Source organism: Rousettus aegyptiacus, unplaced genomic scaffold, assembly GCF_014176215.1.
Source record: "Rousettus aegyptiacus isolate mRouAeg1 unplaced genomic scaffold, mRouAeg1.p scaffold_m13_p_5, whole genome shotgun sequence".
Classification (NCBI taxonomy): Eukaryota; Metazoa; Chordata; class Mammalia; order Chiroptera; family Pteropodidae; genus Rousettus; species Rousettus aegyptiacus.
The window spans coordinates 30,334,311-30,361,678 of record NW_023416308.1 but is presented as its reverse complement, the minus strand read 5'-3'; the positions used below and the strand labels follow the sequence as shown (position 1 = coordinate 30,361,678).

The 27,368-nt window shown below is 37.1% G+C and overlaps 1 protein-coding gene and 1 pseudogene across 2 annotated transcripts in view; both read left to right on the top strand.

The window, feature by feature from the left end:
* Positions 1-3,838: 3,838 nt before the first annotated feature.
* JAM3 (junctional adhesion molecule 3) overlaps positions 3,839-27,368 on the top strand; it is a 61,196-nt gene continuing 37,666 nt past the window's right edge. The window contains exon 1 of one of the 2 annotated variants that reach the window (XM_016156506.2): positions 3,839-3,978. In XM_016156506.2, coding sequence (XP_016011992.1) covers positions 3,903-3,978 — 76 coding nt within the window. In that variant the 5' untranslated portion in view covers positions 3,839-3,902. Of the gene's footprint in view, positions 3,979-5,854; positions 7,128-27,368 lie in introns of those variants that run through there. The other variant, XM_016156505.2, reaches the window with a different exon arrangement.
* Positions 22,547-22,665, top strand: LOC118603224 (annotated as a pseudogene).

Sequence of the window (27,368 nt, the reverse complement as noted above, 5' to 3'; positions counted from 1 at the left end):
GAACTATTCTGGAGTCTGATTGTTCCCGCAGTCAATGGCTCTCTCATGCTGTGCAGATTGACTTCAGGTGATTGTTCAGGTGTACAATAGCATAGCGAAGGAACAAAAGCCACAATCATGTTACTTTTAAAGGATATAGTCACGCCAAGAGAAAAATAACACATTGATGGAAAACTTCCTCTTTGCTTCTCATTTTCTCTGAGAGATTTGCAGGCTGAAGGTCTTTTTTTTTTTTTTTTTAAATCAAGACTCTCTAGGAATATTGTAACCTATTTGCCTGATATGAACTGAAATAGTAGGAAAGGGATGGGGTGCAGGCAATAAACATGTATTGAGCACCTAGAATATTCCAGACCTTTATTTCATGTTATCCTCACAATGACAATTTGGGGTGGATATTGTTATCCTTGTTTTACAGACAAGGAATCCAAGACTTGGAGAAGGTAAGTAACTTTCCCAGGTTTAAAAAAACTAAGAATTTGAATCATGGCCCATCAGACTCCAGCGCCCATGTTTCCACTCTGATAACTGCTTCTTTCGGGACTTCTCCAGTCTGTTCAGAAGTGAGTCTCACAAGAAAACCTTATTCTTCTTTTACCACTTGATTTACACTTTGTGTTGGTATTGAAAACATTTCGAATGCTTTTGTTTAAGTTTTGCACAAGTGTATTTAGTTCTCTGAGCTCTTATAAGAAATGTATCTCTCTGTAGTAAGTCACACAGTAGAAATAAGCATATTGGTTGGATAATGTGATGATAGACGCACACTTCCATAGCTCTGATTCTCCTCTGAATAGTGCCAGAGCTCTCCAGGGAACAATGAAATCATAAGGAAGAGCAGATTGCTTAACAGCCAAATGTATCCTACCCTGTCCTGGTACATCATTAGTTGGGCTTCATTCCAGGATTGTTTGTCTCTCAGCCACAGGTCATGACTTGCAGACTCTATATGCGGAGCATTATCAATGTTTTACAAGGAGGTACCTGCATCCATTCTCATAGGAATCTCTGCTCCTTACAGAATATTCATGGAGCCTTTCTTTGTGATCTTGTCCTGACTTTCAAAATATTTTCTAGCAGAGAAGGCCTATTAATACACGGAACTATTTCACAACGCAAGCACAGGAAATCCAATAGAAGAAAAGAGGCACTGGTTTCTGAAAACTAGTCTGTTCACAGTCAGATACCATCTTACATTTCCCGGGTAACCAAAATGGTTCCTTCAGTTAGGCAAATGCACCTGACTGTATAACCAGGAGCTAAAGGAAATAATAGAGGGGAGAAAGAGCAGAAGGAAAAATAGTCAGTGGGCCTAAGAATAATTTTTCTCTTTTTAATTTTTCTATTATGTGTTTGATGAAGGGAGAGAGACCACCACGGTAAAAGAATTTTCACATACTTTCACTTGTGACTTTGGAACATAGTGAACCGAAACAGAAAGAAGCTTTAAGAAAGAAAATACAAATAGAATCATAATAGGTGATTGAGTTATTTTTTACTTTTTATTCTGCCTGTTTGAGATTTTGAATAATGTAATTAATTCACACTTGCAAAGGTTTGAGCAGTTGAAACATAAACTTGGCAACAACCTTAATCTATTTCATATTTCTTGACTTTCATAATTACAGATTTAAAAAATATAATATACAATTCAGAATATATGTAAATTATACACACAGTCTATTTTGTAAAAACTAAAAATACTTAAATAAATTTAGAATGACTGTATGAAAAATGGAAGTCTTTGAGTTAGTTGTTAAGGCAAAGAGGCAATCATCTGAATGGTGGAATATATTTGCAAACAATACCTCTGATAAGGGCCTAATATCCAAAATATATAAAGAACTCATACAACTCAAAAACAACAACAACAACAACAACAAAAACATAAAACAATCCAATTAAAAAATGGGCAGAGGACCTGAACAAACATTTCTCCCAAGAAGACAGACAAATGGCCAACAGACATATGAAAAGATGCTCAACTTCACTATTAGGGAAATGCAAATCAAAATCACAATGAGATACCACCTCACACCTGTTAGAATGGCTATCGTCAATAGGGCAAGTAATAAGTGTTAGAGAGGTTGTGGGGAAAAAGGAACCCTCCTACACTGCTGGTGGGAATGTAAATTGATACAACCACTATGGAAAACAGCGTGGAAATTCCTCAAAAAACTAAAAATTGAATTACCATATGACCCATTAATCCCTCTTCTTGGTATTTAAACAAAAAACCTGAAGGCATATATTCATAAAGATGTATGCACCCCAATATTCTTAGCAGCATTATTCATGGTGGCCAGGACATGGAAGCAACCAAAGTGTCCTATGATAAATGATTGGATAGATAAGATGTGGTACGTATATACAATGGAATATTACTTAGCCATAAGGAAAGATGAAATACTGCCATTTGTGACAACATGGATGAATCCTGAGATAATCATTCTAGGTGAAATGAGTCAGACAGAAAAAGTCGAATATTATATAATTTCACTCATATGTGGGATATAAAACTGAAAGCAACAAACAAATATGACAAACAAACACAGACTCATGGACATAAACAGTGTATTTGTGGTTACTAGAGGGAAGGAGAGTGGGGAGAGGTAGATAGGAGTAAAAGGAGTCAAATATTTGGTGATGAAAGGAAATCTAACTTACGTGGTGAACACAATGCAATATGTATACATATAAATGACATATTGTTGAATTGTACACTTGAAACTTATTCGATTTTATTGATCAATGTCACCCCAATAATTTTAACATACATACGTAAATAAATAAATAAATAAATAAATAAATAAATGCACCAAAGAACTTGAGAGAATAAAAATGGTAAGTTCAAAGCTTTAAATTTCTGCTCAAGGTCTGGATCTTTAATTTCCACCCTAAAAGAAACACTTATATCCTGTAGCCACAGGGCCAAAGGTTCTGAAAAACAAATCCAGTACTTAATCTTGTAGCTATATTTTTGCTATTATAAAAAATGTTCCAATAAGAAGTGTACAGTGAAAAAAATTAGTTGTTGGAAATTGGCATATTTTACTAATAACTATACTCAAAATTCTGTTTTTACTCTTATTTCCTGTAGTATTAGAGATACACTTCCTATATTATATATAATATAAGCCATTTCAAAAATTTTCCACAGTATTAAATGACAGTCAAAACTACCTGCATCCTTAGGTCCAATTTCTAGTACATTTTATTCTTCTCTTCATTTTGTCTGCTCGTCCTCATAAGATGCTGCTCCATTTTTCTTCCATAGCCTTACCATTTCCCAATATTCAGAAACCAGAGCAAAATAATTACCTTGAGTTTTTGCAGTATAAGCTATTGGATATACTATCATGCTTTTGCTCTACCACAGAAATAACTTTTTAAAAGAAATATATCACTTTTATGTACTGCATAATATATGTGTTTGTTATGTTTTATAGAAATTTCATTGCTTTTTCTTCTGTCACATTTGGAATCAGGGCCTCAAAAGAGGCTCAAGCAACAATACTTCCAAGATAACTGGGCTGCACCCTTATTTGTAAAACAAGAAACACTTCATTTTTTAAAATTTTAATTGGTTGTTCCTTCTGTAATCTGTAGTGACGTATTCATTTTCTAGCTGTGGAAATTTACCCCACCGCACTCTTTAACGCGCTTCTTTACCTCCTCCCACCGAATAAATTGAAAGAGATCCCATGGGCCCAGGTCCAGGGCATCCCTGCATCCATAGTAACCTGCCTGCAGCTTCCTTTGTCACCATGGCGACGGCTCTCGCGGGCCAGGTTGTCGCTATGGTAACTAGAGGCGGGTAGCAGTGTCCCGGCAGGCTGGACGCATGCGCGCGGGGAATCTTGGCTGCGCCTTGCGCCCGCGGTCCCCCAGCTCCCCTCGACATGGCGCTGAGGCGGCTGCCGGGACTCCGGCTCTGCGACCGGCTGCCAGACTTCTTCCTGCTGTTGCTTTTCCGGGGTGAGTCTGCGAGTTTCTACCTTTCGGAGAGTAGGGTGTGGGGGTGATGGGAGCAGAGTGGGCCAAAGCTGCTGGAGTCCATATAGGCGGGAATAGCGGTTCCGGCCCCGGCGGCTCCGCGGGCTCAGTGGGAGGAGTGAGAGAAACGGCAGACTCCGGCGTCCCGGGGAGATGAGTCGGATCCTGGCCTCCCGGCAGGGTCCCAACTAGTTAGGCGCCGGGTGCAAGGGCCCGTGAGAGGCCTGGGCAGTTCGCTGCGGGGGTTGGCTCGACCCAGGCAGAAGGCACCACCTTCTGGAAAGACAGTGGCAGCTTCGGCATGGGCAACTTGCTTGAAGACACTGTGGAGCAAGCACAGTGCCCCGAAGTGGACTGTGAGTGGCCTTCCGAAAGGACCGGCGCGGCACAGTTCTGAGGCCTGTCTGGCTTCTTGGTCAAAATCCTTTGGGGTTCTGCTGTTTATTTGTCCCTTGCTGCAAACAAAGAGACTGAACTGGGCAAACTTAAATTTCCTTTCGTGGAAATAATGGCACAGATATCAATCAAATGCTTTTTTTTTTGGTTTCCAGTCCAGCTTAGGCGACCCCGCAGACTCTTACCCTGAAATAGCATCTGGGCCTTTTTGATAAGGATACACTGATAAACTTGAGAGTTTTGATTTGTCTTTTCCACTGTCTGGAATTCTCATTAGATTCGTGTGTACCGCGACATTTGGACAGAAGGACTGAAAAAGCTTCTGTTTAGTGAGCACATATTGTATATGGGGCACTTTGAAATAATAATCTTATTTAAATCCTTACAACAACTTTGTGAAGTGGATTTTAAGCCATTTTTAGATAAGAAAACTAAGACCTAAGTCAAATCTCTTTTTCCAAGACTGCATTCCAGATAAGTAGTGAAAACTCAAACCCATGTAGACCTAAAACACTATGCTACACTTTTCCTTCCCTGTTGGTCATCTGCAGGTAACGAAACCAGGTCTTTTTTTTAGTTTTAGGTCATTTTATTGTTTGGCTTATTTGCTGTTGTCATCCCATGATGTCTTCCAGGATATACAAATTAAAACACAAAGTGATTGTGAGTGAGGCTGGAAGGACAAGAAAAACAAAGCACTCCTGTGTTTGATGCTCATTCACGGGTTCCTAATGGTTGTAGTAAAAAGTGAAGGTCTGGGAAAAAAACTGTGGAAACAGTGCTCTATGATGAAGGATAAGTTTCAGGCTATAGATGTTGTCCATATACTTTGCCTGAGAGGAATTTCCAAAAACATGTGGTTGAGTGATATAAGTGGTCAAAGGCCAGGCAGCGGACAAGGGTGTCAGGAATGTCCAGCTCCCAGTTTTGTTGGTCACAGTGACACTGTCCTATTCAGAGACTGGAACAACTCCCTATTGTTGATAAAAGGCTTTTCACATGAAAGTTTGCAGTTTTTATTGCAGAAACATTTGGCAGTTCAGCTCAGGAATGGGTTTCAACTTGATGCTTTGTTAATAAATCTAGATGATGCTTGGGATTTCACATAACCTTGACCTTTTATTTTGTATTCTGGAGGGGCTCATTTGGTGTCTTTCTTGATATTAAGAGCTGAGATTTACCTGCAGAGAATAGGAAGAAGAATCAAACTTTGCAAAATAGGACCAATGACAAAGAATCAAGGTAGTAGGATTTATTAATCCACCTTGAATGATGTAGCTATCTTTTTAGTAGGAAGGCTCTTTTTCCATTAGTTTATGCTGTAAATATACTGTAACAGCTTGAAAACTATTCTTCCACAGATCATGATAGCTGTGTCTTTTTTATTTTTATGATTACTTTTTAAAATCGATATTGCTTTTCAGTATTCTCATTTTAAAAATTTTGGTTTCCAGTATAATACAAACATTCTTTATTAATTACCCTTTACCAGGCCCTTTTGTAAGAATTTGACATATATTCATTCGATACAAATAAGCACTCTAAGAGGTTGTTACTATTATTTTCCCCATTTTCTGGATGAAGAAACAGAAGTACACAGAGATTCAGTAAATTGCTCAGGGTGATTTAATTTGGAATCTTCAACCATTTGTGTTAATCCAAGTTTGTGTTACTTTATTATTCCATTTGACAGTGGTGTCCTTATTACAGATTAGTTTAATTGAGTTATCAAATGTTGAAAGCTGTGCGGTTTGTATATAACATATTCTTTTGTTAAGTTGGTGACAGGTGCAATTCAGCTTTGTAAATGTTATGCCACATGTCTTTTTTGAATGATTATGTAGTTATTACTGTTGGGCTTCCAAATCTTTTGATGTCCTAGAGAGAAGTGCTTCATTAGAACTAAAACAGTACGGTTTGTATTCTTGGGATAAGACAGTGTACTGAAGCGGGGACATTTTTGAAAAAAGAAAAATTCTCAGTTTTCTTTTGCATTTGTTTGGACTCTTGAAACGTTTTTTAAAATGACCTATTTTGTGTTTTCTTTTAAGTTATCTGACAGATAAAATCATGATCAGACTGTTTGTGTATTTTCAGCAAAACAAGGAACACCTGCCCCGAAACATACAGTACTTCAAATCAGCTGTTCATTCCCAGATGACTTGTTGATAGGCATTTGTTCTTAAGTGCTTCAAGCGAGGGAGACAGAATGGATAGGTATTTGAGATACTTAATCATAAGAAATTACAGAATTACATCCAGACAAAATAATCGTACACTTAACCCCTAAACTTTTAAGGCAGCCCAGTAGGGTAGGCTTAACTGAGTTCTTTTGAGGGAAACCAGATTTGTATTATTTTTATATTTTTGTATTACTTGTATTTTTGAGATGGCCACATAATGTAATTGAAGAAGCTATGGATTTAATATATCCAACTAGCAGCTGTTAGAGATGTATTAGCAAATTTTTTCTCCATACATTCTTTGAATTTTTTCAAAGCACAAGTGGGGTAAAAGAAAGGAAAATATGTGTGTGAACGAAGTTAAGATGTATGGAGTCTGCTGAATAATAATACCCTAGTCATGAAATTGGATTCTCTTTTTTAAGGTAGTGTGAATGTGATGCTGTTAAGGCTGAATGCAGATTTCAAATCTTCTGTATCTACCCTCTGAATGCTAACAGTATATGCAAATAGCTTCACTGGAGTATAAAGAGATCCGGAAAGTAAGTTTTGGTAAGCACATTCTTTTACACTTAGTTTAGCAAAGACAGTATCCACTATGGAACGCTATATTGAGATCTAAAGCCTTAATTTACTGCCTCTGCTACTTGCCATGACATAGAGAAAGCTCCCTGAGAATTAGCATTTGTTTCTGATGTAAAGGAATGCTGTAGTATTTTGTGTTAGTGTGTTTCTTTGATTTTAAGTAGTATCTCTTATGTGTTATATACTTCCCACGAGTGGTTAATATGTATAGCAGAGATTTCAATGCTGGTGTTGTAGAAACATCAAACTTTTTAATAAATTAGGACTATGCAAACATTTTTCCTTATGTCATGTTTTCATTTCATAGTATCCCAAAGCTTCTGTGGGTCAACTTTCTTTCGACAAATTCTGTCATATCCATGCTGTCTGCTTTGCCTAATTTAACCTCAGCTCACAGTGATCCTTCCTCTCTCTAAATCAGCATTGCTCTTAATCTATAGTTCAGTTCAGTGCAACAGATATTTATGAAATATCTATAATGTGCCAAGCACTATTCTTCATGCTAGGGGTACAAAATGAATAAAACATCCCAAACCCTTGGAGAGCCAGAACGAGTGTATGCTGGATTATGTTGGGCTTTAGTTGTTGGGTGAAAATGCATTTTATCTTCTTAATGATATTTGTATCATTCCAGAGATTATTATGGTAAATATTCTTGTTGTTACTTTAAAGTCAATTAACATTTCTTAAAAACTGCCTATGCGTCTAGGCATTTTTTATGTATATTATCTTAGTTCCAGTGGCCTTAGGAGTTTTGGGAAATACTGAGTTTTTACTATAGTGGAAGAAAGAGAATGGCAAGTATTTCTTTAAAATCTTGTTTCTACCATCTAATCTATGTAGTTATACAAGGTTAAGAAGAAGAAAAACTTGGGGAAATGCTCATGATATAGTTTAAGTGACATAAGCTGCAGGTATGATTAGTATATGTCAAATGGTTACAATTACACAAAACGTCAGTGCTTAGGGGAGACAAAAACCTGGGAAAAAAATGAACCCAAATGTTGATAGGTGCTGTTTTTGAGTGGTATATTTTATGGCTGATTGTTTTCTACTTTTCTCTGTGTTTCTGGCTGATTCTTTTTTCCAAGTTTTCTTTAATGAGATTGTTTTTAATGGGAAAAATTGCATTTTGTTTTGGCCTCCAATAGATAAATAATGGAATTTTAAATTTGACACTAGGAAGGATTTTCTTTTTAAATGGAAAAACTTAGTTTGTGTAGTTTAATGTGATAGCGTGTGGATTGCGCCATTTTCTAGCTTCATAATTGTCAGCCACAAAAGGTGAAGGAGGGGCTGACCCAGAAGTTTAGTTGTTTGATCATGCATTCTTAGTGGTTCATTTGAGAGATTTGCTGTCATTGGCTTTTGGGTGGGGAAGCCAGCTGTGGCATTCTCAGCTAATGATTAACTGGAAACCTCAAAGAGCTGATGAGAGTACCTGCCTCCCCGCCACCCTTTGTTTTTGAACAAACAAAATAATCAGAGTAGTGGCTTTGGTTTGTTTATTCAGAGTCAGCCAACATTTATTGAACACCTGCTTTGTGCCAGCTGGGCAACTCCTAGAGGGCCTATTCTCTTTGTCTTGGGTGAGAATACCAGATAAAATTGACTTCCTTGGAAAGTAGACTCTGAAAGATGTTTCCTGAAGTGGACTGTCAGCTGATGCACCCTTATCCTTCTTCCTGCCTGTCACAGACTTCCTTGTTGGATATCTTTCTCTAAAGAAAATATTTAATGTCTTTAGAATGAAGTGCAGCTGTCTAGAGAATTATAAAACAAAGAATGCAGCAAATCCTAAACTCCTAAACAGCTGCCTCCTCCTCCTTTTTTTTTTTTTTTTTTTGGCTGATTTTCCTTTATAGTATGTCAGTCAGGGTGCTGAAACTTTATCAGCTAATCTCAATTCATTTGGCAATCTCCATTTTCACGGCAGTAAAACTTTTCAGGGCAGTCAAGCTTTTCAGGGCAGTAAAGCTTTCCACGAGCAAGAAACAGGAAACTTTAAGACAAGAGCATCCCCATAAGAGAAAGAATATACAATTTAGATCGTCAACTAACAGAGTAGCATTTTGGGTAAATATTTTATGTCTTTAGAAGTGAGAGCACTTGCTCTGGGCTGGCCTGCTAGAGAATCGCAAGGAAGAGTGGACTTTTAGCAATAATTTTGATTTATGCTAAGTGTAGATGTGGGAGAATGAAAGTGTTGAGAGCCAATAAAGTCCAGGAAATAAAAGGAGCAAAGGCATGGAGTTGGGAATACATAGGTTATATTTTGCGACTGATGAGCGATTATAATGATAACAGTTCGTTTTTATTGAAAACGAGCTATGTGTCAGGCACTGACTGTGGTGATAGCTTTACCTGGGCTTTTTTCACTGATCTCAGCAGTTTTTATAGGTTTCATTTTTCAGTTGATGAATCTGAAGTTCAGATATGTTAATTACCTAGCTCAAGGTCACAACTAGGAAATTGAGGAGCCAAATTGTCCATTGCAATAAGCTTTCAATGCCTGACTAAGAAATTTGGACCTTATTATGTAAATTCTGGAATTCATTTGGCAGTTTGATGCAGGGAAGAGATCTGACCAAAATGATTTTAGAAGTATTAATCTGATAATTCAAGAAGACTGGAGGGGAAAGTTCAGTTAGGGAGCTACTAGAGTAGTTCAAGGTCACTTTCTTTAGGGAAGGTCTCATGATGTTGAATTCATTTTTATTTATATCTGAAAGTATATTTGTTTTAATCTTGTTCTTGAAATATAGATTTACTAATTACATAATTTTAGATTGACAGTTATTTTGTCTTAGAGCCTGGGCTATCTAACACTGATGCTTTCTGGTTTCCATCATTCCCATTGTTAAGTCCGGGAACTCAGCCATTTCATCAATCTTTCCTAGGTTGCCTGTGTTCTCTCCAGTTACTTTAAAGATCTTTTTTTTTTTTTTTTTTGTCTTTGGCATTCTGAAATGTTCTCACAGTGTGTCCAGGATTTCTTTTTAATGATTCTACTTGTGCACATGTTGTAGATTATTTATCTGTCAGTTTATGTCTTTCCTTAGAATTCTCAGGTATTATCAGTTTAAAAGCTGCCTAGCCTCTATTTTCTTAATTCTTTTCTTTCGGGACTCTGCTAAGAGCTATTGAATCATTCTATCTTCCAAGACTGTTAACCTTTCTGTCATAATTTCATATTCTTCCCTTTTTGTGCTGTTCTGGGTTATTTACTAAGCTTCGCTTTATAGTATTTCTTTTTCCCCCTGTATCTAATCTGTCATTTAACCAATGCATAGTTTTTTTTTAACCAATTGTATTGTTCATTTCTAAAATTTTACTTTTTAAAAATTATCTGGTTTCTTTTGCTTGCTCATTATTTTACTCCCTTATTTTTTAAACATTTCATGCACAATTATTTTATAGTGTGTATCTGAATCTTTAGATATCTGAATTCTTGGGAATCAAATCTAAATCTGTTTGTTGTTTGTTAATGACTGTTATTCATGGTGTTATTTTTTTCTCCTTTACTCGTAAACTGATATTTGGTTGATCTCAATCTGTGCAAATCTGGTCCTGACCGAAGGATGCTTTTGTCAGAGTATGCTTCTACTGGGTGGCAGCCACCTGGGATGGCTTTCCCTCTTTCTGGGTCCCTAACATTATTTGACAATCTCAGGTTTAGCTTCTCTGACTTCCTGCTGGCCCAAGGGTACAGTCTCCCCACTCAGGGTCACATCTCACCCATCTTATTACTTTCTGGTTTCAGCCCACAGCCGTTTCGTTTGTTCTTTTGAAGATTACCCACTTCCTGTGAGCCCAGAGATGCATTAAAAACTATGGCATAGGAAGAGTCTCATTGCTGGAGCACAACAGCCTTTCAAGAGTATCTAATACACTACTCAGCTTTACTTAACTCATCCTCCCTTTTGATTAACATGAGTCACATACCTTTTTTTAAAATGTTCATTTTATGAAGGTAATTCTTTTGTTTTCACTTTTTAAATATAAAGTAAAAATAAAATATTGGCTATGTTTTTTCAGAGCACATATACCCCTATAGAGGTCCTGCTATGCTTGGGGGGAGGGGTAGTGAAATTCTTGTTAAGCACCACTACTTTAAGGATAGGACTATATAATTTTAGAGATGTACCCAGTTGTACATCTATGATATCTGTCCTTGGATCCGTTTATCTGAGAAGCAACCATCTGTCATTCAAGATACAGCTATAATACCCTAACTTTCAAGTGTTTAATCCAAAACACTTGAAAGTTAGGGTATTATAGCTGTTCCACAGTAGATAGGCATCTGAAACAGCAGCTGCTTACTCTGCTAATAACAGATATAGGTGAAGACATTCAGAGGTAAAATATAAAGGTAGTCTTGAGCTTTCCAGGTGAAATCTGCATCTGGGACTCACATTCCGACAGGATGAAATGCTGGTTCTCTGAAAGGCTCAGTCCCTGTACAGTGAGAAGGAACCGCCCACTGCATTTTAGGAATGCTCCATTGTTTGTAGCCTTTCAGTTACTTTTCTGGCTGAAGAAAGGGCACGGCATTGTGGGTGTTAGGCATTCCGGATTCATTTCCCGGCTTTGCATGTTATTCATTTTTGGACCGTGGGGAAGGCATATTGGTTTTAATCCAAAACACTTGAAAGTAATTTAAATACCACCTCTCTCACGCTAATGTCAAAACATCCAAATTTCTTTCCCCTTGTTTGTAAACTCACTTTAGCTGTATGAGTTTCAGATCCATAGAATTGATTTTATGGACATATAAGAGAATTTTTAACTGATTATTTGAATTAGTTTATTTGTTAATTAGAAGTGCATTTGAAGGTTTTGAAAACCTGGTTCACAGAAATTTCTTCCTCTTCTAAATGTTTAGAAGTGTTTCAGAGCCACATAAACTTGGCTTGAAACTCTTCTACTCTAAGAGTTGGGAAAGTTCATCTTTTTTTAGTCTGCTATAATCTTACTAGATCTGCTGTTTAAGAGTTCCTGTGTTTGTTTACTATGAATTAAAAATGGATAACTATTTGGTTGGGTTTGTATTCTTAATTTGGTCTGGTTTCTTAGTATCAGATACGAAGTTTTCACTCTGACCTTATTTCGTCTAGCTTTTAAGTCCATTGGCAATAAAAAATGGATTTAGAACCCTACCTGTGGATCTTTAGAGCAATGATTCAGTATGAACAAATAGTTAAATATCTTTAATTTACCAGGCATGGTTTCATACCTTGAGGGTACATCAGTGAAGTAACTTAAGTTATGAACTCCTTACAGGAAATGTTGAAAGCTCTTGACCCTTTCCTCCAAAAAGTACTTTTATGTACATATATGAAACATTTTATATACTATTTTGGGAGGTTCACAAACCCCAAAGAGATCATTTATGCATCTCAGATAGAGAAGGCTGCTCTGGATCCCAGGATCCTTGTGTCCCGAGAAAACATCCTTAGAATGAATGTCTGCTGCAATAGGTGCTAACTACATGTAGAGTTCAGGAGCAGTACGCAAAACTATTATTTTGTTATTCTCTTATTCTTTTCATTAATTCTGTTATTAATAATTTTGTTATTAATAATCCTGACTTTTCTGTTAGACGACTGATAGTGTCAAACATCTGGTCATATTCTCTACACATTTCCAATTTAAATTGCTTTGTAGGTGGGTCAGAGAGTGAAGACTTTGATTTAAATGGAAAACAAAGTATGCATGCAGTTTTAGAGAGGCTTAAATCTCTAAATTTTCAGTGTTTCTTCATGTTAGTACAGCTCCAGGGGGTTGCAGAGTTAAGCCACATGAAAAACAATGAAATGCTAAAATGAAATTATGCAGGAATTCTTCCTTCTACCTCCAGTGTCCATTTATAGCAGGTCTCTTTTTTCCCTTGTGCTCTCTCCTTTTCTTTAACTTAGACAATAGTACTGAGAAAAGAGGCCTAAAAGGATGTTTTCTAACATTGGATGAGGGATTTGGACTTCATAGAAGCCAGAACAAATATTTTCTCCTGCTGGTACCCTGTAGCTAATATCCCACATGCTGTTTGCAAATTACAACAACCTAGAGTGAGTTCAGAGTCAGTAACCTTTTTGAGGAGTAGTATATTTTTGTGATTTGTTCTTTCCAGCTCTCAGATTTTACTTTCTGTGCTCTTGTCAAGTACACTTTCTACGTGTAAATAAAATCTGTAAAAATTGGTTGTTTCTATTCTTATGTGTGAGCAGCACCTTTTAGCTCACATTTTTTTAAAGCTACTTTTAATGAAACCTTGAGGAAGAAAATTTAGCGGAATATAATGGAATAATGATGTGATGTGATGTGCTTGGTTGTAAAGCCTTAGTTTCCAGTGGAAACTGCTTCAGGAGAGAGCTCATTGGATTTGGGTTGGCAGATTACATAGATGAGGCACTTGATGCATCCACATCTATCATAGGGGAGTTGGATTCTAAAGAAATGTTGCATTTTCCTTTTTGTTTACAAGATTATAACCATAAGGAGAAAATTGATCATAAAACTTTAATTAATTCACTTTTTATTGGAGAATCACAAGATTTAGAGTAAGGCTTTTGGCTCTGTAGAATTGTTTCATCACCATCTTCTGAATGAATCTTGTTTATAGCCATTTCTTTTTAATTATCATCGTCCATCCTCTTCTTATTTATTTCTACTCATTCCGTAATATCCAGCTTAATGTACTTAATGTACTTAATGCTCTGTTAAGCCTTTTTAAAATCTCTAGCCTGGCGTGAACTCTTCCTCTTCTGAATCCCTGTTTATCTGGAGGAACATTAGCTACACTGAGGTTTGAACCTCAGCTCTGTTATGTGACTTCTCCGAGTCAATTTCCTTAACTATAGAGTAGTAATAACATATAACTTTGTAGGTGTTTTGTAAACCAAGGACTATATAAAGTTTTTATACAAGTAAATAAATGGTAACAAAATAACACTAATACATTAAAATTAAAATTAATTAGGAGAAAAAAATTAGATGATAGAGGCTCCGTTCATCCCTCTGACGACCAAATCAAAGTTGTGACGGAAACAAGGAGCAGCAGCAAGGAAAAATTGCCTGGGATGTAGAAGAACAAGTCATACAACTAGGAAGAAATCCAAGAAAGCACCTTGCAACGGCAGAAGGTAGGACGGGGCGAGGATACTGGGCTGCCCAGTCTAGAGCAGCTGAGTGAGATGGAGGCTGCGGCAGCAGCAACGGCAGATGCCCCTTAAAGGGGCCGCCACTGCAAGTGGATTTTTGCAGTGACGGACCTGCTCGCTTTGAGCATCAGTGCCTGTTCGGCTGTGCGCGGTGGCACCAGGGACTTACAGGGAGACATTGTCGGAGTGAGGGCCGAGATGAGACTCACTTGGTACAGAAGTGCTGGCGGTATCCACTGTTCCCTGTTGAGTTGTCCCCTTTACCAGTGCACCAGACACAGCACCGCCATAGCTGTGACATCATCAACCTGGATAACAGAGGTTGCTCTTCCCAGAGGATTCCCTGAAACCCCGCCTCCCCTAACTCGGGCCTCACCCAAGCCACAGTCAGGTGCTCCTTGCTGAGACTCACAGTGGTGGAGACAGCTGGCCTTGGTTTCTGGTGTGGCCTTTTAAGGCAACTATAAGCACAGCATCTGTGGATTGCTTGCTGAATCTTAACAGATGGCCTTGGAGGAGGGGTAGAGGCTTGGGCAAAATTTGGCCTGCAGCCGAACTCCTCTCAGGACTGTGCCACTGGACACCCAGTTCACAAATCCACACTAATAAGACCGGGAGACTCAGGAGCTGTACTTAGTACATAGAAACAGACACAGAAAGGCAACCAAAATAGGAAGACGAAGCAGAAACCATATGACAGAACAGAACAGAGATCCAGATATACTGGAGTCAAGTAATCTAACAGATGCAGAGTTCAAAATACTGGTTATAAAGATGCTCAATGAACTTTTGGGACGTGTAGAGAACTCCAACAAAGAGATAAAAATGGAAATGGAAATTATAAAAAGGAACCAGTCTGAAATGGAGAACACTGTCTGAGATGAGAAGTATATTAGATGGAATAAACAACAGAATAAACAAAATGAATAAAGAAGAGGTTCCAATGCCTTACCTAGAAGACAGGAAAGCCAATCAGGACACTCAATCAGAATGGCAAGAAAAGGATGCCAAGACTATAAAAATAATTTAAGGAGGATATGGGACACTATTAAGGCTCCAAATATTCGTCTGATCAGTGTAACAGAAGAAAATCAAGATGTTGAATAGCTGTTTGAAGAAATAATGATGGAAAACTTCCCTAACCTGGTGAAGAAAATGGACATACAACCCCAGGAAGCTCAGAGAATTCCAAAAAACAAGGATCCAAAGAAGCCCACATCAAGACACATCATACTTAAAATGCCAAAGTTTAAATATAAAGAAAGAATATTAAAAGCAACAAGAGAAAAAGAAACAATTACTTATAAGGGAACACCCATTAGACTGGCAGCTGATTTCTCAAAAGAAACTATGCAGGACAGAAGGCCTTGGCAAAAAATATTCAACAGGATGAAGACCCAGGATCTACAACCAAGAATAATTTATCTATCAAAGCTATCATTTAGAGTTGAAGGACAGATAAAGAGCTTCCCAGACAAAAATAAGCTAAAGGAATTTATCACCACTAAGCCAGTATTACAGGAAATGTTGGAGGGACTTCTTTAAGAAGAAAAAAAGTATCAAAAACAGGAATAAAGAATAATAACAACTACATTCCTATCAATAAATACCTTAAATGGAAAAGAATTGGTGCTCCAACCAAAAGATAGAGTAGCTGAAAGGATAAGAACACAAGACCCCCTACATATGAAAAGGAAGGGGATGAAAAAAGATATTGCTTTGATGGACCTAGAAGGTATTTAAGTCAGACAGAGAAAGATAAACACTATATGATTTCACTTATATGCAGAATTTAAGGAATAAAAAGAACAAACTAATTGAAAACAGTCTCACAAATATAGTGGACAATTTGGTGATGGACAGAGAGGAGGAGGGTTTGGGGGGCTGGGAGAATGGGATGAAGGGTTAAAGAAGTACAAATGAGTAGCTGATGGATGGTCATGGGGATGGTCAGCATGCGTAGGGAATGCAGTTAGCATTAATACATTGGCTAGGTGGAGCGTCAGGGGAGGGAGGGAGCAATTGGGATCATTTTACTAACTATATAGATGTCTAACCAATGTACCGTATAGTTGAAACTAATATTTATAAAAAATTAATTACATAATTTATGTAAAATATGTAGCAGAGGGCTTGGCATAATAATAAGCTCTTAGTGTTAGGTTTTATTTTTCATCAATAAGTGTTAGAGATTTACTGTTACTAACTTGTTGCTGCGACTACTGTTAACTACTTTAGACAATTCATTAGATCCTTATTCAGAGGCAAATTTAAAGTGAAGCTTATCAAGTTTAGGTTTTTGGACTCCTCACTTTTCTAGGGCCTGGATTCATTCCATCAATGTGTCCACAAATTTGCCAAAATTATTAAATGCCTTAGCTACATGCAGTTATAACTATTCTTTATCCATCCTTCCTTCCCCTCTGTCTGACTTCTTATGTTGAAAAGCATTATAATGGCCACTGGCATTTTTCTCAGCCTAGAGGAGTTGAGTTGGGAACACATTTAGTTCTGGTTAAGTGGGATTGTTTATGTGGTCCACAGTCATTGCTATGTATAGTTGTTTTTGCTTAGCCATGTCGATGTAGGAATAGCTTCTGGGAATATTCGACCATGCCATTTGACTTACTAGGATTGAGACATGATGTTGTAGGACCTACTGTGAATGCTGTTTTTAAGCCCTTATAATTCCACTACAATGAGAGACGTAGTTGAAAAAGCGGGTAATGAAGTTTTGGGGGGTTTTTTTTGGTATCAAAATTTAAGATTAGTCACTCTACAAGAAAATTTGAAATGCCTTGAAATCTTGCACCTTAAATATGAAAGAAATTTTAGATAGACGTTTGCCCAAATTTAACAACAATCTTTAACACTTTGCGTGATGTACCAATAATGAATATTTTATTTTCCTATGATTTACCAATAATGAATAGTGGAATTATGAAGTGAAAAGAAACTATTCTTAACTATTAATATTGTTAAATTTTTTCATTTACCATGCCAAAAGAAAGTCTTAATCTGTTATTTTCCATAGACAATATTACAAAATCATTGACATACAATGATGTGGTCAAAAATCTTAAAACATGTAGGAAAGATTATAGATTATTAAGAAGTTAACGAAAATATTGTTATTTCTCTTGTGATATTTGTTACTAGCTTTTTAAATTTAAATTACTTTTATAATTTTTTTGTGGTTTCTGTTCTCACTTTATACTTGATTTTGTGTTCATGATTTTTTTTTAATGAGGCTTCAAAATTATATCAGCTTCAGGTGCTCCAAAACTTAATATTCACCCCATCATATTCTTCTTTGACTCATATTCTTTGATGTTATATTGACCTACTAATATAAATCATTACTGGCAATATGCTTTCTTATTATTAAAATATTAATGGCAAAATAGTTTGTGACTTGAGGGTAGAGACCTTGTCTTATGCCTAGCTTAATGTTTGGAATGTAATAGGTATACAAATATTCATTGATGAGAGAACAGTGCACCATAAGTAGGTTGTTGTGGGTTTGGGAAAAGGGCAAGGAATTCACTCACTTGCTATATCAGATGGAGGCTGACAAGTATTTTTGTTCAAAGGTATTATAGTCTTGACAGATGAGAAACCATGGTGTAATTTGTATGTTTCTTAATCTTTATTTTACAATAATTTTGAATCAGAAGACCTGGTTTCCATTTCGATTGCTGATGTTTTCAAGTTTTGGGATGATAATTGTCTCCTAATATATCTGAGCCCTGTTCTCTTAATCTATGAGAAGAGATTATCATACCCATTTTACAGGATTGTTACATAGATCAAATGAGATCGTGTAGGAAAGTAGTACTATAAATTATAAAATGCTATGTAAACATAAAATATTACCATTCTTTGCTTTATTCCCTTTGGGTTCTAGAGTTTTATTAGTCTTATGAGTCTTCAAAACTTTAGGTTATAATCCTAATTTAGAGGAACTTTCTCATTAAAGTTTCCCTGATGGTTTATTTTGATGAAATGGCAAGTTTTTAAATTCATTTTTTCTGTGTAGGAAAAATATTTTATTTAAAGTACAGATTGGTGTCCATAATTTTTCTAAAAAAAACAAAAACCTAGTTTTAAATTTCAAGAGTAAATAAAAAATTTCTCTTTGACATTCTTGGTTTTAAAAAGTGGTTCAATGATATTTGTAGAAAAGATTAGACCTCTTAATGCCTGGGGGAAGTTTTTATGCCTGAACTAGCAAAGATTGAATAATAAAAAGTTTCAGTGGAAACTCCAGCATATCTTTAAGTAAAGGCACTGCCAATATAAATCAGTAAGTTTACATGAAAAATAAACATCTTAGTAGATAAATAGCTATTCAGAATAGATGAGTTCAGAAAAGGAAAGTGCCTTCTGAATAAACAGGCCTCCGTGTTCTATTGGGTGTTTCCACCTGAAAGTTTAGTATTATTTTTCAGAAAATGCTGCAAGAAACCAAATGTTGGATATTCAACCAAATGTTGGATATTCAAGCATTATAGATGTTAAATTCTGGTCTCCTAGCTCTGTTTCTCTCTCAGATTATATTCATATTCATTTCAAAGTGTTTGTTGGAACCTTGAAAGTCTAGATTAATTACTGTTCAAAAGTTAGAGGCACCCATTGGAGAATAAAATTTTGGAGCCTGTCTTGTTACACATTTAGCTAAGACATAAGAGACTTAAAAAATTTTTTCGTCATTTAAAGGCTGTTGATGTTGGACTTCTCTGGAAGAAGAAACTACCCTATAAGCCATCTATCTAATTTCTCAATACCAGGAGACAGGGGTAGTGGTAAACCCTTGTCTTAGTGCTGATCTTAGCAAGTGATACGATCCTTTGTCATGAGGTGTGTCCTGTGCATTTTAGGGTGTTTAGCAGCATTCCTGGCCTCCAAATGTTAGTAGCGGCACCCCTAGTTGTGACAACCAAAAATGACTCCAGGCCTTCCCAAATGTCCTGTGTGGCAGTATCTCTCCCAGTTGAGTATCACTGCTGTAAGGGATTATTCAAGAGGAAGCAGTTGAGGTCAAGAGAAATTCAGTAACCAGCTTTAGATCACATAAATATTAGGTGATAGAACTGAAACTAGTACCCAACTTTGTTAATACACTCCCAGTCCAATCCCTCAGTTTCCCCCCTTAAATTAATTGTTTCATTCTATATCAAAAACAGTGGCATATGTTTAAATTTTTGACACCAAAACAAAAATTGACAAATCCCCTGTGTTTACCAATGACATATATTGCCCACTTGCATTCACTTCTCTACCTCCAAAGCTCTTACCATATAGCCTTAACAACCACTGCTTTTCTTGGCTCCTAAAAACTTAAAAATGCTTGAGCAACACTTTTTATGAGCAATTGGAATGGACAGTTTGGAAGTCCTCAACTTGCATTATATATCATACAGGTAAGTTTAAATTGAATGTGATGTGTGGGATATAGGCATATCTCAGAAATATTGTAGTTCTAGTTCTAGTCCACTGCTCTAAAGTGAATAAAGTTGTATCATAATATTGTTGTTGGCAAAGGGTCTTAACCTTCAGTTTGTAAAAAAGGCAACGTCTGTGAAGTGCAGTAAAGCAAAAGCACAATAAAATGAGGTATGCCTGTATTGAAAACTAGTGAATTATTCTGCTAGTGAAGGATACTGGAGGACCTATCTCTGGAATCTAATGCCCATTTATTAAATAAAATTGATGTGTTACCTTAGGTTTATTCTGAACCTTCTTATATCTTTTGGTCTTACTTTATATATTTCTCAGTTCATGCTTTTTAATAAAGACAAAATCTGAACATATAGTAGTACTTAGTAAACTTAATTGGGTTGTTTAATTCTATATCTGATGTTTCAGTTTATTATCGCATCCTGAGTTTTCAATATATAACAGCTCAGATTTGGTTTGGGAACACGAAGGGGAAGATATCAAAAAGGAAAACCAGATAAGAAAGAGCAAATTGGGTAAAATTAGTAGTCAGAAAAGAAACTAAATGTCAGGTTGGAGAGCTTAGTACTGTAGGTAAACACTTTGCTTTAAAGTCAGGGTACATCATTTGAACATCTGGATTCTGTAGTGCTCTCAGGCTCTGCTCAGGACCTCTCTGGATTTCATTGGTCTCATTAGCAGAATCTTTTCTCTGAGAGCTATGTAACAAAGCCATACATATCTTTTGAAAACTTCAACTACTGAAATGTTGAAAACCTCAATGCTCAGCTTTGAAGGTGCTTTTTCTTTTATCTATTCAAATCTTTGAACTTAGATATAATTGGATTGTTACATAATCTGATTCTGAACATGTATAAATTCACGATATGAAAACTTGAAGACCCAAACTCAAGGGTTTGCAGACTAAGACAAACTATAGAATAAGAGCCATCAGACGTTTAATATAATTGTCTGCCATGGTTACATTAACTTGCTGTTTTTCCATTCCTCCCTCTAAGTACATTGTAAACTGTCTTAAGCTAGAGTATTGGCCAGCAAGGATTCTTATAGGTTTCTTTCTTTTTCACTGCACATCTGTATTCTGCATGGCATTTTCCTCTAGAAATGTGGCAGAGCTAACAGCCAGATACTATGGATTGGCCTAGTACTGAACCAGCAGTTGTTATCTTTTGGTAGTAGAGATGCAAACAAGAGTTATCACCTAGGATTTATAGCAGACTTAATCTGGTATTGAGATTGCATCTTGCATGTAAATGAGTGTAATGATGTAAAGGCAAGGGGAAAGGGAGCCACTACCATATTGTGTTTGGGGACATAGATTGTTAAATTTATAGGGGTGACATTGGTTAATGAAATTATATAGGTTTCAGGTGTACAATGCTATAATATAGCAGTCCCCAACCTTTTTGGCACCAGGGACCAGTGATCCTATGAGAATATAATACCTAATGACCTGAGATTGAGCTGAGGTGGGGATGCTAGTGCTGGGGAGCAACTGCAACTACAGATGAAGCTTGGCTCATTTGCTGGCCACTCACCTCCTGCTGTGTGGCCTGGTTCCTAACAGGCCATGGACTGGTGCTGGTCTGTAGCCCAGGGGTTGGGGATCCCTGCTATAATACATCATCTGTATATTGAATTATGTGTTTACCACTCAAAGTCAAATCCTCTGTCACCATATATTTGATCCTCTTTACCCTTTTCTACCTCCTCCCCACCCCCTTTTCCCTCTGGTAACCACCATACTCTGTGAGTTTTTGTTTGTCTTGTTTGTTTGTTGCTTTCAGTTTTATATCCCACATATGAGTGAAATCATATGGTTCTTGACTTTTTCCTCCTGACTTATTTCACTTAGCATGATATTCTCAGATCTATCCATGTTGTAAGTGGCAGCATTTTATTCTTATGGCTGAGTAATATTCTATTGGATATATGTACCACATCTCTTTTATTCAATCACCTATCGAAGGACGCTTTCTTTGTTTCCATGTCTTGGCCCCTCTGAATAATGCTGCAATATCATAGGGGTACATATATCCTTACGAATAAACGTTTTCAAAAATTTCAGGTAGCAACCCAGAAGAGGGACTGCTGGGTCCTATGGTAATTCTAGTCTTGATTTTTTTGAGGAGCCTCCATACTGTTTTCCATAGTGGCTATACCAATTTACTTTCCCACCAGCAGTGTATGAGAGTTCCTTTTTCTCCACAACCTCTATGACACTGGTTATTACTTCTATTGTTAATAACTGCCATTCTAACAGGTGTGAGGTAGTAGGATTTTTTTTAACTGTAAGAAGAATTTATTGACAACATAAATTTGATAAGTTTAAAAAGTATAAGTAAGGAAAGTAGTCATAATCCTATCAGGAAAATGTTGTGACAGTTTAACATTTTTACATGTTCTAGTCATTTTTCTGAACATTTTTAGAAATAATTGAGTTCATACTCTAAATAATACTTTCATATTCAGCTTTTTTCATTCCCTTGCTTAAAATTCTTTAGGGGCTTCCTGTTGCTTTTAGAATTAAGCCCAACGTCTTGAGCTTCTTTTTATCTCTCCGGTTTTACCTCTCATCAGCTGTCTCTTTGCTCATTATAATTCAGCTTCCTTGGCTTTCTTTCATTTTCTCATACATGTACAGACGTATTACACATGCTTCCAAGTGCATGTAATATATTCTTTGGCCACCTTTTTGCAGAGTTCAATCCTGAATGTCACTTCCTTAGGGAAGCTTCCCCTAATCTCTAAGATTAGCACCTTGTTGTCTTTGGCGGAGCCACTCTGAAAAAGCCCGATCCCATCTGATCTCGGAAGCTAAGCAGGGTTGGGCCTGGTTAGTACTTGGATGGGAGACCACCTAGGAAGGCCAGGTGCTATAGGTGTAAAAAGCGAAAAATAAGGGATTGCAAGGACCTTGTCCTTGCAATCTGTGAGGTCAACCAAAGGTTGCCTTGCCTAAAAAAATAAATAAATAAATAATAAGATTAGCACCTTGTCTCATATGCTTTCATAGCTGCCTCTACTTTTCTTTATACCATTTATTGCAGTTGCATTAATTATAGCTGTAGAATTCGGATGATGTTTATGTATGCATTGTTAGAATGCCTTTAGAATGCAAGGTCCATGAGAGTAGGAATTGTTCACACCAGCTTTAGTACTTAGTACAGTAAGTGGTAACTGCTCAGTAACCATTAGTATAAATTGAAAAAACAAGTGCATAAATGAACAGATGAGCAAATATTATAGGCAGTAGTCTCCTTTCTTTATACATAACACATTTATTAAAATACGTGCTTACTAGTGAATGTCTGCAAGTCTAATAATGGATTATTTTTTCCACGAGCTAATAAATATCTTAAGATCCTTAAATAATCTTCCTGGAGTTACTGCTGTTCTTGACCAAGGCAAATGAGTTCAGGTTCAACCGTATCAAAAATTAGGGGTGGGAAAGGACTGCCAAGATGGCACTCACCAGCTGCTACCTGCTTCTTTGGAATTAGGTAAGTAGGGTCAAGGACCCCCTCCTCTGCAGGCCCACTACTTCCTCCCCGATCCTTTTTAGTTTATGTTCCAAGGGCAGGCAACCCACAGTTTTGAAACTTCTGCTTCAGGATGTTCCACATCCTTAAGTGCAGGAGTGGGGAAGTGTTTATTTTTCTTGGCCATAGCAGCAGGACCTGAATGGAACTTTAGCAACCTGCTCCCCCACCCCAAAATCATGATCATTTTTCTGGGGCTCTTTACCTGGTACTTGCTGCAACTGAATGCCTAAGTTAATAGAAAAGGGGGAAGATTTAGTGAGGTTACAGGGTCCCCTGAACACTAAGGAAGGACTTCATCACAGAATTGGAAGCGAAGAAATAGGGGCACCATTGCTGCCAAAATATTTTCTGGCAGGTACCACCCCTAGCAACAGCAGCACCTGATAGGAGCACTGCCATGTTTTAACCCTAATTAATCATTAGAAAGTGTGGTTTAGGGCCTTGCCACTCAAAGTGTAGTCTGTAGACCAGCAGCTTATAAAGATGGACAATTTCTGGCTCAGCTCCAGAGTAGTCAACCAGAATCCTCATTTCACCAGATGTCGGGTGCTTAGCACGCACAGTAATGTTTGAGGCATGCTGGGCTCAGTTGCTACAGAATGTATGGACTGAGTGGTTGCAAGTTCTATTCAATTTGCCTGATGATATATTAGCACAAAACTTTTAAAATAGTCTGTTGTACCATATTAGTATATGCAAAGAGATAGTTTAGAAGAGATCCCAAACAGATAAATATTTTCCCATTATATTTGGATTTTTGTTATAAAATGTAGTTTTAGCAAATGGGAAAACAAGGTTGGTTTATTTTCTGTCTTTCTATTGAACTTTTCTGTCATATTCGTTCAACAGAAATCTAAAATTTAACACACATCAAAATAATCAACTTTTCTTTGCTGGTCTTAATACAACTATTAACATTGGCCATTGGAAGCTGCTTATATAATTAGCTGCTATCACTGCAGTGAGCTCTGAATTGAGTATAACTTAAGAAAGGGCCTGTTTTCTCTGATCTACTTGGTATGTTTAGTTCCATCTGGAAGTTCTGGGTTTACAGAGTAGTACGATGGCTTTATATATGGAGACAAAATTAAGGCAACTGCTTTTATTCTCTGGTTCACGTCACACTTCATAGTAAGTATATAGCAGTGTTTGGGAATTTTCTCTATTTTAAGATTCTTCTCAAATCCAGGGACCAGTTTTTTTGGGGCAGATGTTTACTTGAGACTCTAATTACCTGCTCTTCCACTCAAGGGAAGACAGTCTCTCTGAAGCCTTAGTTCTGTTAACCAGAAACTAGTTCTGTGTTTACCAGCCCCTAGTCCTTCTTCCTCCAGCAAAGGCTGGCTCTCTTTGAACATTTCCCACCACTGTGTGCACACACTGACTTCTTTGGTGTATTGAGTGCTATTTTATCAGCAGCGAACATATTTGGATTCTTTCCTTTGGTAAATGCTGGCCAGAATGACTCCCTATGTTGTACCAGTCGATAAAGGACTCCTCAGTTTGTGGTTTCTCAAAATTCACCATTTTAATTATATTTAATTTGGTTTATAATCATTAAATATTTGCTGTGTGCTCAAATTATATTTGGCACTTTTAGAATGTTTGAGGATGAGAAAATATGTGTATGTTAGGGTTGTGGAAGAAGGCTGAAATATAGCATTGTCCTTGAGGGGTCCCTTTGTAGTATATAATACAGAAAAGCCTTCTTCATGGTCCTCCACACCATCTGCTCACATCGGGCAGAACTTCTTGGGGTGAGGGGAAACACCTTAAGAGAGAAATGGAAAATAGTGAATGTGTCTTAATTTATCATCCCCTTCTCCCTCAATAGTTAGAACTTAGAAACAGTTTCTTAGAGGGAATTTCTTAAGTATTATGGAAGTTGGCAAATTGTGGAAACAGTTTAATATCTGTGGTTGATCTACATTTCAGGACATTTTTCATATTAGATTGAGTCTTAGCTGGTCACTTTGCTCTGTACATCATGCACACAGGAACGGAGTACATCAACAACACCTTCATTTTAGACATAATTCTCAACAGGTACCTCTGGAATCTTTTGTTGAACCTTTTTGGACAAACTTAATGTCCTTTGCAGAGATATCTCTCTTTTAAAAAATTTATTATTACTATTTTTTGTTGACATTGGTTAATGAAACCCAGTAAGTTTCAGGTGTACAATTTAACAGTAAGGCATATATATATTGCATTGTGGGTCCCCCTCCCATAGTTAGATTTCTTTTTGTCACCACATATTTGACCCCTTTTACCCCACCTAGAGACATATCTTCTTACATCTGATTAGTTTGACCTTGAGAAGCAGGCTTACTTCTGGTTGTTTCGTCAACTCTAGATTCTTTCTACTAATGGAGAAGGCAGGCGTTATGGGAATGGAAAAATCTAAATGGCAAAGAATTAAAAAGGTTAAAACTGTATTACTCTAAATAACATTTCCTATATTTCTGACCAAATAATGTTTACCTCTGGTTAATGTTGTCGAGTTCTTTTTATATTACAAGATGCCACTTTATAGATCCCCTAAATCATGGAAAGTAGTTTTAAGGAGTGATCTTCAGATTTCTTTTTAATTAAAAATTTATCCTTAATTTTTTAATTCCCTATATCTACTTTTTTTTTTGGCACTATAAGATTGATGTTGAGTTCCTGCCATCATCAAGGACTTAGCCCTTGTGTTTCCGCCTCATCTGGATGAGATCCATCCCCTGGGTCTAGTCAGTATTTAGCCTGTCTGCTGTAAATGCAGGGCATTGTGCTAAAGTGAGAGCAAGGTTCTGCCCTCCAGGAAAAATAGTTTGGGGAGAAGACAGAGCTGGTCATTCCTTTTATTGCATCCACACCATGCATGCATATAACCTCATGCATATGCAACACCTTCAGTTGCAAATGGCCTGCTTTTAAAGAAATTGTGGACATAAAGGTCAACTTCAGAGGAAAACTAAGCAGTTCCAAATTAACTAAAATCTTTTTTTTGAAAGGTCTGTTAATGAAACGAAGTGAGGTCTTACAAAAAGCACAATAACCAAAATTGGATTAAAACCATTAGAAGGTTCATGTGAGATATTGGGGATTTGAAAAATTTGCAAAATTAGCTTTAATGAGTTGGGAGAGAAAGTAACCTATTTCTACCTGGGTAAGATTTTGCTTTTCCTGTATATTTGAAATCAGAATCATAGTTCTTGAGGCTGAAATGCTTCTTCATAGGTATGGTAAGTCAAGTGTAGAGATGTGTAGTCTCTTTATGGTTGAGTCAACGATTATTTTCCTTGTATGCTCATGGTACCTCTAACAAGATAGCTAAAGTGGCAGAAAGAAATTCTTTGTTGCATCATACCAAAAGCACTGTCAAAGTGCACTGAACTGTGAATTAGACAAATAGCATCATTTTTCTTTTATTTTTCTGAACCCGATTTTTATGGTATACTGAGCTTCCTTACTGAATTCAGAGCCACCTTTCTGACCTTGACAAGGTAGAGCTTCACCTGCTGCAATTTGTGAGGGAAAGCTCTGTAAGCACTCCTCCCGGAATAGCTTTCCCACTGATTTCACCATTAGAAACATACCTTTGGGTTAAGTCAGTCTCCACAGAGTTTTTCTTTAAATGCATCTGTGCTGCAAGAGGGAGGAACGAGATGAGATCAGTGTAAGGCACAAGTGGCACTTGGCAGGTTTCAGAGTTGTATTAACACCAACGTTAAAGTCTGTTTCCATTTTCTAGATTTTCTTTCTCTCACCCAATCCCCACTACTTGGAAGGAGATTTGAGGGTGCTTATATAACAAGTGTGTATAGATCCTTCTCTCTCACTCTGTCTTTCTCCCTGGTGGTGGTGTTGGAGAATGAGACAATATTAGTCATTTGTAATGTAATGTAACCACATAGATAAACTGTTCGCAGGCTTATAGATCTCATTAGAAGAGTACTTTGAGGTAAATTCCCTCTTATGCCACTTTTGAGTTCCTTTCTCTGGAGCTTCAATGATGTGATCACATTTTTCTGATCCTTTAATTCTGAAGGGTCCCT